At 40.4% G+C, this 13,540-nt stretch overlaps 1 protein-coding gene across 4 annotated transcripts in view; it reads right to left on the reverse strand.

The window, feature by feature from the left end:
* Nucleotides 1–12,544, reverse strand: part of LOC101160158 (semaphorin-3F) — a 69,242-nt gene extending 56,698 nt beyond the window's left edge. For 2 of the 4 annotated variants that reach the window (XM_023955168.1, XM_023955165.1), the window contains exons 1-2: nucleotides 12,142–12,543; nucleotides 10,859–11,024 (exon numbers count right to left, since the gene is read on the reverse strand). In XM_023955168.1, coding sequence (XP_023810936.1) covers nucleotides 10,859–10,976 — 118 coding nt within the window. In that variant the 5' untranslated portion in view covers nucleotides 10,977–11,024; nucleotides 12,142–12,543. Of the gene's footprint in view, nucleotides 1–10,858; nucleotides 11,025–12,141 lie in introns of all 4 variants that reach the window. The other 2 variants (XM_023955166.1, XM_023955167.1) reach the window with 2 other exon arrangements.
* Nucleotides 12,545–13,540: the final 996 nt, after the last annotated feature.

Here is a 13,540-nt window from a genome sequence, read left to right on the forward strand (position 1 = left end):
TTGTTCAATATGGTTTGGTCATCGCGGGAAGGCTCAGATGAAAAGGCCCTGTTCAAACCACCTCAAGGGTCACTCATCCTCTGGATGCCTTCTTGGATGCCTTCTTGATTTGGAGCAAATTCAACAAGGAGTAGGTTCTGCATAAAGCCCAGAGTGTGTTATGCCTAAAGTGGGAATTGGCTGGATTGGGAACACCTCCCTTTTCTCTGGAGAGACTCAGGTGTATTTGCTTCGACTGCTGTAACCCAAATACAAGAAGAGAATTAAACAGATGAACAGATGGTTCATAAATTCACCCTTTTTTTGAAGATGAATCCCATCCACACAGTTTGCTTCGTCCACATTGCTCTCTCGTGGAAACGTGTTTGAATGAACCATTCTGAATTTGTCATCCAGAAAATTTATTCAATTTGCTTAACATTTAGGTGAGAAAAGGGCTTTTAAACTGCATACTGTTTGAAAACAGGAACATTTTAAAAACTGATTATTTCAATTCTATCACTACTTTGGCCATTATTCAACAAAATAAATACCCAAAAATACATGTTCTGCAGTGACTTCCATTCAACCATTAAAGAATTAATTCCGCTGTGCATCCCATTCCTGCAAAGAGCCATTAAAAACCCTGCATCTTACCCAACCGTCATTTATCTCTGCACTGTTAATTAGTTCCAATCAATTACCTTTACTCAATGCAGCTTCCAAATTTAAGAAAACAACAGGGGCCGCTTATTCATTACTGCTTTTTGGCCGCTTTTTTAAATACTCCCTCGGGCTCCATCCAGACCTTTTTTTTTTCTTCCTTTTACAACTGGCCCCAACTATAAAGCAATTGCTCACAATGTGGTACTGCACGTGACTGAGGTAAGTGTTGGGACGTTGATCTCGGGAACCTTTCTTTCGTTTGCCATGATGGAAAATAAGAAGGTTAAGTGGCTTAATTACAGGCTTTAAAATAGCAAACAATCGTCACAGTTGAGCTGCAGCTCCGGGTTTATTCTGACAGAGTTATGAGCTGGGGAAAGGAAGCACTTCAAAAGCTGGGTGATTGTATCAATCATTAACCACCCCAGGTGGAGCTGGGGAGTTGTTCTTGCATAAATACAACCTCAGCAATGACAAATGTGTGCGTTGTTGCCTGATTGCGCACCAGAAAAGCTGAATTCCACTGAAGTGACAGAGTCTCTACAGTGTTTATATTCTCGCCATGAGATTTTTCTTTCTATTCTGGACAGTGAAATCTCACAAAGTTACTATTCTGGCAGATGAAACATAGGCATGTCAAAAACTTGGGAGGATGGGAGTAAAAGTAGATCCACACTGTATCCCACAGGAGACTTAAGTACGAAGGGAAAGAACTGAAATCCAAACCTTGCTCTCAGAGCTTCATCTCGGACTCTGGGCCCGTTTGTCTTCTGACAGAAAGGAAATGCAAAGTAGGCTGCTTCAAACTCTGGGAAACGCCACAGGAAGTCTCTAGAGGGGAAATTAAATATGGTCTCCAAGATCCACACAGTAAAGTGGCAATAAAGTATTCATTAACCCACAAACAAAGGGCTAAGCAGTAGTTAATAAGTCAAAATAGAATGCACAGTACGACAATGCCCCCACCACACCGGACAATTTGCGAAACAATGGGAGAGTTTTAAAGCATACACCTCTCGTGGCAAACAGATCAGAGCAGTATCAGGGGATTACCACAAAGTTCTGCAAACAGTTCATTTACAATCAGAAGCTCTAAGTCCTTTTGTATTGCAACACTGTTGAGCAGCAGAATGCAAACAGTCCCCTCTGCACCTCTTGAATTTATTCTCCTCCCATCCGAGGACCTCATTTTTCACCTTCAGTCCAAACCTCTGGAGCTTCTTGGATTTGGGGATGTATAGGCAGCACAGAGAAAGGCCAGCGGGACGCTGAGTGCCGCATTCATTGACCAAAAGGGCCCAATGCCAGTTTGACGCCCACCCTCAGATCTCCCAGAAACGGAATTAATTTCTATGAATAGCAGGCAAACCTACACAAGCGCCCCTGCAGCTATAGGACCCTAACGGGGCGCAAGAGTGTGGGCAACACCAAACAACAACAGGGCGTGCACTGCATTCCAAGGTGTCCCCCCTTTCTTTTATTTCATTTAAATGTGTTTTACACTTTATTATTCTTCCTTCTTCTTCTTCCCAATGACCCATAACCTCACTCACACCCACACACTCGCACTCTTAGAAGCTGCCCGGGACATCTTCACATGCACTCTTTCTACACCCCCCGACAGAGGCGGGGAGCCATGCCAAAATGCCGATCTATTTGTTTTCAATTCAAAACTTCATGATTCCGTTCGGTTTACGGTTTGATTATTCATCTATTTATTTTTCAAACTTCTAACTTTACTTAATTGAGAAAAGCACTTTTCACATAACAAATAAAGAAAATGGAGCAAAGGTCGAACTTTTATCCATAAAATTGTAATTTATTTTCTTATTGATAACTTACTGAAGCAAAATGAATTACCACAAAATAAAATAAATGTATGAATTATAAGAATCGACAATTATTCTACAAGTAAATACACTGATTAAATCAAAGAATGAAAGATTTTGATGCTGATTGATCATTTTTAAAACCTAGCCATTGTGCTGGGGGGGGGGGGGGGGGGGGTCACGCACAGACTGATTTATGACAGAAACAGCCCACTGAGATGCCAACATGGCTCTGATGGGTCTCAGTGGGGAAAAACATCCCAGGATATTCCATTTAATGTCTTACTTAGCATAAAATCAAGAAATCAAGGAAGAAAATAATTTGATATCTGTATGATCCATCTTTAAAATCTTTTCTAACTGGTAGTATAACCTTTTTTCAGACATTTTTTATTGAAAATGAAAAACAATCTATGATTATAATTTCAATGTATCATTCTCATTGTCCCTTTCCATTAATTTCAGTGACTATGGTGAGTTCATTAAGAGACAGCTGTGTACACAGTTCTTCAGTCGGATGAAGTATTGAATTTTTCGCCGCATAATTTTCTGTTTAACCCTTGTGCTATCTTAGATGACCCCACCCTTACTTTGACATGTTCTCCCTACCATGACAAAGGTGGATAAAGGTGGAAAGATTTCATGTAATCCATGGACACCAGTGAGGTTCACAAATCATTGAAGAAACAAGGTTCAGAGCACTGTCTAGTGGGTCTAGATGATCCAACCCCTAATGTTAAAGTGCCTAGGATAGCGCAAGGGTTACATGTTGACGTTTGCATTCAAATGGACACATCTGTTCCTCGTATGAGTTGCTGAATGAGAACAATGCTTTATCTGGTGGTACCGGTGATACTAGAACAGGACCGAAACGCCCAGAACATTTCTGGCTCCACCAACTGTGTATCAAAGCTGCAAAATAGTTACAATTTCAAAATGATCTGTGTTCGTAGCCTAAGCCTCAATTCTATACAAGTGTCAAAAGAAAAGAAAAACTATTTGATGAAAAAGTGGTTATAAAGCACCAAAAGCTAAATTGTATAAAAGCAAAAAAAACCTTGTTTCACATAAATCGTATTGCAGGAAAAACAATCTTATCAAGTTTTTTAATAGCAAAATAATCTTAGTTTGAAAAAACAATTCATAGTGACTAGAATTCTATTCTTAAAATAGGAATTATTGGTAAAAACGCTTTTTTCATACTCCATTAGTTGGCAGGTTTTCTTGCTTATTTAAAGAAAATCTGCCACTAGGGAATTCAATTAGATTCAGATAGATTAAATTCAGTTTTATTTATATAGCCCAGTGACACAGTACAGTTGTGTCAATGGGCTTCACATCGGTAAAAACTTATTTCTAAGGGGCCTGTTTTTGCAGTGATTATGGTCAAAAAGCCACAAATAAAAATCTCTTTCTGCATTTTTTGTGTCTCAGCAGAACAAGATTTTGCCATTTTAATTTTAACAGATCAACTTATAGCAGTAACACATACCAGCACACTTGCTGATCCAATTAGAAATTAATAACTTCATGTAGAAATTTAGGAATCGTGTTTACTTAATTCAAGAAAGCATGATCGCTCCCTGTAACGCATAATATGAGTCCCTCCAGAATGTGAGCATTCTGTTTACATATTTCAGCCTAATCTGAGTCAAAGTAACCCTATAGTTTAGAATACACTCCTTATAACTAGATTTGGCCCTTCACTTGATCCGTATTTGAAATGTAGAAACAAGTTTCTTAATCTGTTTTTGAAGGCTAATTCAACCAGATCACTGCAGGCTGATTCTCCACTATTTTAATCTTTCCTGCTCTGAAATCAAATCTGATAAATGTTGCAAACTGTGGCGACTGATTGCAGATCAGCTGACAGTGCCTGCATGTCACGCTACATGCAGACCTTTTGTCAACAAATGACTTCACTGTGGCGGGCAGGACATGTTTGTTTACCTTCTGCAACCACCTCTTAGAAAACTTATCAAGATTATCCTGACAAAGACTAAACAACAGTCAACTACGTGTGAATGTAGTTCTTGAAATCATTACTAGACATTATTTGATCATAAAATCTATTTTAGCAAAACATAACTCAAAAATGTAAAAAGTTGATTATTTATTTCTTTTTATTTATCATTTAATTTAGTCAAAGTAGCTACTTACTACAAAAATGTAGTTTATTATAAAGGGTATTAGTCGTTTTGACATATCTCAGCAAAAAAATTGTTCTTTAGACAAATTAGAGCAGAAGCCTAATGTTTTTGGATAAATGTAGAATATAAAGCATCCTTTACTGACAACATTTCAAAAATGTGTAGTAATGGCTGCAAATGCACTGGCTGCCCGTGATCACAGCTCCAGCTCTGCTTTGGAGTATTTCCTGTTGGCCATAAATCTGAGCTTGTATCAGTTTGTACATGTCTTTGCCGTGAAAGCATCTAAATCCATATGACACCTAATCCTTTACTGACACATTGTGGAATGGGGGGAGGCTTTGACCTTGAACTCTGTGAGGCAGCCTAACCCTTGGACAGAAAACCTGGATGCTTAAATGTGCCACAGATCTTTGTAACCATGGAAACCAACATAAAACATGGTGGAAACATCTTAATGTACCACAAACGTTTTAAGTATTCTTTAAAAAAATGTCAACACAGCCCGATAAAGAGACTTATTGGTTTTTAAAAAAAATACGTGATTGGGTCTGATTTTCAATCACGTGATCGGAACATCCTACATTTAATGGTTAGTAAGAAACTCCCGAACGACTGTAAAGTCCTAAAGAGGTCCTCCCAGGGATAGACATTAGGCACTCAATAATTTAACAAAGAATGAAACAAATAAAGAAGCATAATGGCAATTACAACAAGGCTGTGTTTTGGATAATTGAAGAGAGAAAAAAATTACAGGAGAGGGAGATTATTTGTTGGGGAAAGGTTAAGAAAGTGAGTGAGTTTGGATGCTTCTATGGCTGTGATGGCATGTGACTAATTAGGAACTGCAAATCTCTCACAAAAATGTGCATATGAACAATTTGCAATCACATATAATAGGTGTAGCAAAAATATCCCTTGGGGCAAATTTTGGCTGAAATTTGCCTTAAGGTAACCTGCAACACAAATTGCCTCTCAGTTTACACCTGACAGGATTTGGGTCTATACTGACTCATGTGTCACTGAGTATTCTAGCAACATGTCTGCAAACATCAGGGAAACTTCAGGCAAATTTCATTTAAGTATCTTTTTCAATGAATGTAAACAGGAGCATTTTCCCTCCCAAACAAGTCAAATATCTTTCCAATTTCACGGTATTTCTCTTCTCTTTAGAGCTTAAGGCTGGTTTGGGTGGGTCTTATGGTGTTGGAGCCTTAAAAATGCTTTTCAGGTTCAAAAACAGCCACAGGCACATGAGGGTAAAGCACTCATCCAGGTGCAGAAAGCGTGTAGAAGGTTTTCTACAAGCTAAATAAAAAGGCCGTCCATTCCCTCGGGTGTGAAGGGAAAAAAAGGTGAATCTATGAATCAAAAGATTTATATGTGATGATGGTGGAACAAGCTGCAGCAGAAAGGGAATGTCTCTGCATCTCAGGCTCCAACAAAGTAACCATTTGGGTGCCAAAAGGGAAGAACAAGAGCAAACAAGTGAAGACCTGGCTGTTGGAAAGAAAGAGCGAGCTGAGCATATTCTGCAAAACAGGGTGTAGCAGCGGTGAGCCTGCGAAAGCCCCAAGGATCGAACGGCTGAGGTGGGCTTTGGGTTTGACAGCCAAATCTGCAGAGGTTGCTGAAAGTATCAAATACAAAAATGATCAGATAAAACAGAAACAGAAACTCCTTCTCTGCCACATTCCTCAATGAGTTCCTCTCCTGCATTTGGATGCATTGAAGCACAAACTTAGACTGCAAGTGGTTATTGATCTACAGCATTCTATCTAGATCGTTATTCCACCTGACATTCTTATCTCCAACAAGAAAACCACGAGTTCAAAGACTGCCATATTTAACACCAGCAGTGACGCAAAGACAAAAGCCTGTCTGAGTCCTAAACCAGTTGGTCCAGTTCCTGCTAATGCCCGTGTCCCACAGGATGTCTTAACAAGCCACCAAAAAGAGGCTGGGATTCAAAGCTTGGTGGGAGTGCTGCATACCAGCTCGGGCCTCTGTAGTCAAGGCTGAGAACAAAATATGACTATTAGCAGATTCCTCATCCAAGGGAGCGAGTTGTGCAACAAAAGATGGTGGCTGAGGTTTCCTCAAGTTTCCCATAATATGCAAATTCTCTGCAAGGCTTGTATGATGATTAATGAAATGTTAAAGACCCACTCCAAGGAAAATCCTGTTTTTAAAATTGTAGCATTTTTCTCATGGAAGACATATATAAAGAAAATTAAGATAAAAAAATTGCATGTCTGAGTATTTCTTAATTCAAATTGTTGTGACTCAGGAGCAGATAAAAAAAAATGTTATGCAAAAACTAAAATCAGCTCCCTGCTCCACTCCATTCTGATGCATCCACTTGCAGACAAATAGATCCATGTACATATTCATTTTCCACGTCCGAGCTGCTATCTGGTTCAAAACTATATGTGACTGTATGGCTCGCCAGTTTTGTTGCACTGCTAATGGTAGTTTGGGGTTGTGAGTGTAAACAAAGGGACGATAGGAAATGAGCACTGGATTACTACCCACTGAATGTTCCGCCAACAACTCTGAGGCAAATTTTTAATGAACTCCTGCCGCTCTGCACAAACTATGTCCTAGGTTTTTTTTTTTTTTTGGCTAAAAATGGCATATTCCTAATTAAAAGACCACTAGGAACCACTTTGAAAATAGATCAAAACGGGATTGGAGTGGGGACTTTAAAATAAATTCAAATAAATGCCAAACAACTGAAGAAAATGATGGTACAGGGATTTACAATGTTTTGCAAAAGTTTGCATTTGGTTTTTCAGTTTCAAATCCTCTGTCCCGGCTTGGAACTCGCTCTGTGAGGGGAGGGCGACAGATGCTTCAGCGAGCTGGAGAAAAGCGAGAGGACAGACAACAGTGTCTCTTCTGTTCTGCAGAGAGATCGTCTCGGTTTCATCGGCAGCCTCTGACGGAACCTGTAACCCGACTCAGGCGGACGCTCTGCAGGTGAAACATGACACCTGGAGATTCCTTATTGTCTGTTAACACCTCTAAAAACTGCTAGCCATATGCTGCAGAAAAAAACAACCAAAGCACAGATAACAATACAACTTTTGTGTAACATTGTTTTCACCCAACCAGCTGGTGATAAACATCATAACTTACTATTTTAAGGCATGAGAAAGGATTCAAAAAATGTTCAAAACAGTTGTTCTATGCGACCAATAACAGTAAAAGCACCATTTAAAAAATAAATGAGAAATGTTGAATAAATCAAGGTGTGCTCAAAAGAATTTTCTTTAAAAACACTTTATTGTCAGCCCAGTTGTCTGTTTTTTTTTACTTGTTTTTTTTTTTAGTTTTTCTGCCTCCAGCATCAGAGCAACCCCCCCATTTGGTTCAGTAAATGTGTAGCGCCCTGTGAATGGACACACATGGGCGGGACATTTATGCTCCTGGAGGCGGCGGGGGGGGGGGGGGGGGGGGGGGGGGGGGGGGGTCACTATGAATCATCCAGAGATGGAGCACGGAAACCTGATTTCACCTTTTTGCACAACTCGCTGAAAGAAGCTTAAAGACAGACAATGCTGGGTCATAGAAAAGCCACTCCCTTCTGAACGGTTGTTTCTTTGAGATCAGGTTTGTGTTTTAAGTCGTTTAAGTTTAGAGGAATTAAAATGGCCAAAATTCTGGTTGAAGGTCAGTTGTTCAGAGACCTTTTGCCTTTCAGTTTGACTCTACATTGCGTTAATGTTGCTTCCAATTCACTGTGACAAGAGACGAACATTGTATGCCTTCAGCATGAATTCAATCCAGATTTTTTAAGCAAGATTAAGGTTGTATATAAGACATCATGTCTAATATATTCTAGTCTTTTGATGCAAATGAGAAATATAAACTGGGCTTTTACAAAAATCAATAAAAAGATAAAAATGTATCATTAATCAAATTTAACAATGTAATACGAAACAAAAACTTCAAACGTTTGACAGCTACGATAAAAACTATAGTAAATATATTTGGATGGTTTCTTTTTTTACACAATAGCTTTTCCCTTTCATTTTTTTTACAGAACATTTTAGAAGTTAGATTACTTTGCTTTAAACTTTACTTTGCATATATAGAAATTAATGATACATTTAAACCAAAAAATGTAAAATTTCATAGGTTGCATTAAACCAACCATTTTTTATTCACAGAACTATCAGAGCTCGGACTTCAGAAGTGTGCTGCCACAGTCAGTTGGCTCTAAAACAGAATAGTTGTCACATGGATTTCAGCACAAAAAGTGACAACAATTGTGCACAACAGTAAATAAAGTTCACACAATCTCTAGTGTGTGACAGAGAAGAAGCAGGAGGTCAAATCTAGAGCCGGACTCACGGAAATCCTCTAGTTTCCAACATTTAGGCCCCTCTGGGCCACAATTTCAATCTGGTTTCTCAGGCTGATTCTCATCTGGGGTTGCTCCTTCCAGATCACTGTCGCTTCACAACAAACAGAGCGTTTGGACCCCGCCCTTCTCCCATTCATCAACCAAAACACAACATGGGCAGCAAAAAGAAGCAAAAAAAGGTAAATCCTCTTTTACCTGCTCCGCCTGCAGTGAGTGTGTTTATTGCAGCAGAGCTGACCCACATTTGTTTGTCAGTGGATTTGGCCTTTCGGAGAGGAGAAGGGAGTGTGCTGCGGTTCTTACAACCCAACGGCGTCTAAAGGACTTCTCCTGTGTACCAAAGGACCATGATGCCAACGGCGCAGTTGTAAGAGCAGCCATTCATATTTCATTGACAGGTTAAAGTGCTGATAGCTGCGCCCTGTGTGGAACACGCAGCTTCACACTGAGCTGCAGAAAGAGCCTTTGTGGCATTATAGAGGGAAAATTTACACTTGCAGAGATTCCTGACCCCATGGCCTTGTTTATTTACAGGTTTTGTTTACCTGTTAATCAAATTACAGTTTAAGACTCCATGTAAAGAGCGACAACCAGACAGAAACACGTCAGGGTTTCTTTATCCTCCATCCTACGTGTTTTGGGTTTTTTTTGTTTTGTTTTGCAGCCACCTATTTGATTATCTGTTCTCCCTTTTCTCTCCCTACAATTCATTTGTTCCTTTTTTTCAAACACTCAGTTGTTTCTCTGTCACTCATTACTTGATTGATTTAAGGAATCCTTATTTTGCCTGGTGCCCACTATCCTTTCTGGATCTAGACTCATCACATAAAGGAGAAGTGAAGCAAGGTCGCCAAACTAAGGACTAGAGGTCTCTCAAAAAGCAATTAAGGCCGGGAGTTGTGATATTGAACGGGGGGGGGGGGGGGCATTCTTCAGAGAGAGGCAGCAACAGCACTGTGAAATTCATATTGACTGGAGAGGCAAACACGCACAGGTAAGCAGCAGAGCTGAGCTTTTTCCAACCGTCTGCAGAGTCCAACACTGATGACTTTAGACAAACACACCGTGAGCCTCACAGATCAAGATTGAAAACAACATTCTCTCCTCAAAAATACCACAGAGTACAAAAACTGTAGAGAAATTTGAAAATGAAAAAAAAAAAAAGTCACTTGTGCGGTTACTGATGTGGTAAATCCCAAATGATTAAAGCAGGAAAACGGCTCTAACAATAAGCTGCGCCAGTCCACTTAATTAAGTCAACTTGAGGGCTCTGGGAAAAGCAAAGCAAACACCAGCTTGCTCCCTTTGCTTTTCTCTGGATGCTAATCAAAGGCTTGGTCCTCTGAGCAGAAGGTGCCCCTGGGATGAAACTCTGCTTGGCTGATCCTGGCAATTTCTCCTGATAATATCCCTGCTCAGTCTGCGCCCCGGAAAACCCAGCAACCCATCTCACCTAATCTGAGCCGAAACCCACAGTCATCCTGCTAAAAAAACACATGTGTGGCTCACCAGGAGATGTCTGCAATAACCAGCGCAGAATTATTACAAGCTCCTCACTGTGCTGCATATCTTTGTGCCAAGTTTAGGGTGTCTACTTAACAGTTGGATGGATATTGAAAACAAAGAATGCCACAGAACAATCGTCTTATCAAATCAAGTCGTAAAATTTCACAAGATGAAATCTGGTGATGCTTGTTCTTCTGATGCAAAAACCCTTCAATGAAGACAGTCGCACAACTTTTTTGTCATTTGTCAATTGTTACAGCATGACAAACAATCAAAACTGTTGGAAACACACAGGCTACTGCAGGAATGACTAAATGAATGGGGAGGAGACCAGAAATAGAGGCGTTGTTTCCTACCTTTGAAGGAAATAAAGACCCTGGGTGCAGCCAGAACCTCATTGCTCCATTGATTCCCAAGAGCCAAACCAGACAGCACCAGGAGGGCATGGAGCGTCCTCAGAGCTTCCAGCTTCATAGTGGAAAAACCTCCAAATATACTAAAAGTTGTTTACCTTCTTTAACTCTGCAATGACAAATAAAAAAATGTGAAATAAAAATAAGAAACATCTGCCAAAACAAGTCTGTTTTTGTTTATCGATTTATGTGACACGTCAGACAAGCAGTTCCCTGGAGACCCTGCGCCAAGAACGGGAGATTACACCCAGATTTCTGAAAGCACCATAAAAAGCGATGAGCCAAGCTTTAAGCAATCTGTACACATTTCCATTTGGTGGGAAATGCATTTCTTTGTGTGGCAATGGCTCTTCTCCATACAGCTCCAGCACATTCCTGCGTCATGACACTGCACAGGCAAGCAAGATGCTGCTTCTCTATAATTCTGATTTCACCAAATAGCTGCTTTGCACCACCTATTAAAGTTATAAAAAATAAAAAAAAGAATAAGGTGGTGCAACTGTTGTGAAACAACTTGTTAAAAAGGCTGCAAATGTCCCTAACTGGAACTGCGCAGAAGTTGTGGACATCTTTGAAAATGCAAGCAAATCTCAAAGCAGGATTTATGAGCTTGTTGCAGCTGTTTAAACCTCACACTGTTTACCTACAATTTGTTAATCATCCTGTTTATTCTGAGAAGGTGGTCCACTCTTTCACGCGAGCACGCGATTTACCAGAGAAATGTGCGCCAGATGAGGCGATTTAAGAGTAAAAAGTGGACGAAAAGGCTGAAACTGTCATCACAGGTGCTCTGAAACTGTAAAGCTATCCGCTGATAGAGGCTAAATAAGAACAACAATACACTCATATTCATAAAAAAAAAATAGTTTGACTAACATTTAAAAATATTTGGAAAATCGTGGGAATGAAAAAAAGGAAAAGAAAAGCCCACCATTGTGCGCAGAAAGTCGCGCGTAACAGCTTGGCAGCGTTGGCTCCACATGGAACGCAGCACTGTAAACAGTCTGCTGTTGTTAGAGCGCACAGTATCAACTGGACCGTCATTCAGAGGGAATAAGGCTGTACTCACGATCCTATAAAAAATAAATCCACCACTGGAAATATGTCCTTTCATTCATTTAAGACGCGCGTGTAACAGAATAAAACGCCAGAGGACGGTAACGTGCTCTCGGGTGAAGAAGGATTTATTTTTATCTACCAAACATGTCAATAAGAAACAGGCTTACCTGTTTTTCGAATATAAACTCGGATCCAAACATAAAATTCCAACAGAAGAAGGAGGCACTCCGTCTCTAAGTTCAGACAAATAATTGTGACAGAAACCCCCGCGCGGCTTTTACATGCTTTTTTTTTTCTTTGAGGGGTGGGGCGGTCCGTACCTGCCGCGTGCGCGCTCGCTTCACACTTGTGTCAAGAAGAAAAGAAAAAGAAAAATAAATCACTGCCAACAAAACAGAGGCTCGTTCAACACAATGAGAGTCAGCGGGGAACGTCAATGTCGACCGTTAACATGAATGAGAGGAAACCAGAATCAAACAGAATGAATGAATTAAAAAAACATGAAAAAGTCCTCGCGGAGTGAAGATGATCCACCCGCGGCGACGGTGTTGAAAGTAGGGTGTGACGGGAGGGCGCGCGCGAGCAGGTGGATGCCTGGTCCATTTTTGCCTAAACACACCCACGGGGCGGGTGGCCGGGGGCAGCCGTGAAGCGGGGCCGCCCTGCAGGCAGCCGGGCCGGGGGGGCGAGCCAGAATTGACCGCTAAGAGTGCCTCAACATGCGGATTCAATCACTCATTTGACCGCAGCTGCATTTCATATTGATATTCACACTTACAGAAAGTCTCAACTGAATTATCCTTATGAATGATCAAGTGACCCCAAAGACGTCTGTTCATCAATCATTTTGAATGAAATACTCCAACTATTTTTACGACAATTTACTAGACTTACCATTAATAAAAAGTACATGTTGAGTAAAAATATAACAAGTATACTAAAGACCATTTACGCCTAGAGTAGAAAGTAGGCAACTAGCCGAATACTTCTTTGGACTAAATTGGAACCAATTAAGTTTACAGTAGTTAATAAAAGGTGAATATCAAGTATATTGCCTCACTTAGACTGACTTAAACTCACTTAGACCGAGCCACTCAGATGAAAATTGTGGTTTTGGTCTTTTTGAAATGTTCTCGTGCCATAAAACCACTTTTATTGTGACATTCTTATGGAAAAATGAGTAGGATAGTGCAAAACTTTGAAAAAAATGATGTTTGCATTAGTTCTCCTTGAGCATGCGTGGGTTTCTTCTGGCACTTCAGCTTCCTTCTACAGGAATCCTTGGAAAGTTCATAGGTTAATTTGTGATTCTAAATTGTCCAGTTGTGCATGTGTGTGGTCCTGCAATGGACAGGCGACCTGTCCAGGGTTTACCCCGCCTTCACCCAACTGCAAACATTTGACCCCAAAAGTGATTAAAAATGGATGGATGCATGGATGGATGCATGGATGGATGGAGTTGTAGTCCCCTTGCATGGGCTCGTTAAGATTGAAAGCACAGAAAAATTGACGTAAAGTGAAGATAGACGTAAAGTGTTGACTTGAAAAGCAGATTTCACAGTAAAG

Source organism: Oryzias latipes, chromosome 5 (assembly GCF_002234675.1).
Source record: "Oryzias latipes chromosome 5, ASM223467v1".
In the NCBI taxonomy this organism is placed as follows: Eukaryota; Metazoa; Chordata; class Actinopteri; order Beloniformes; family Adrianichthyidae; genus Oryzias; species Oryzias latipes.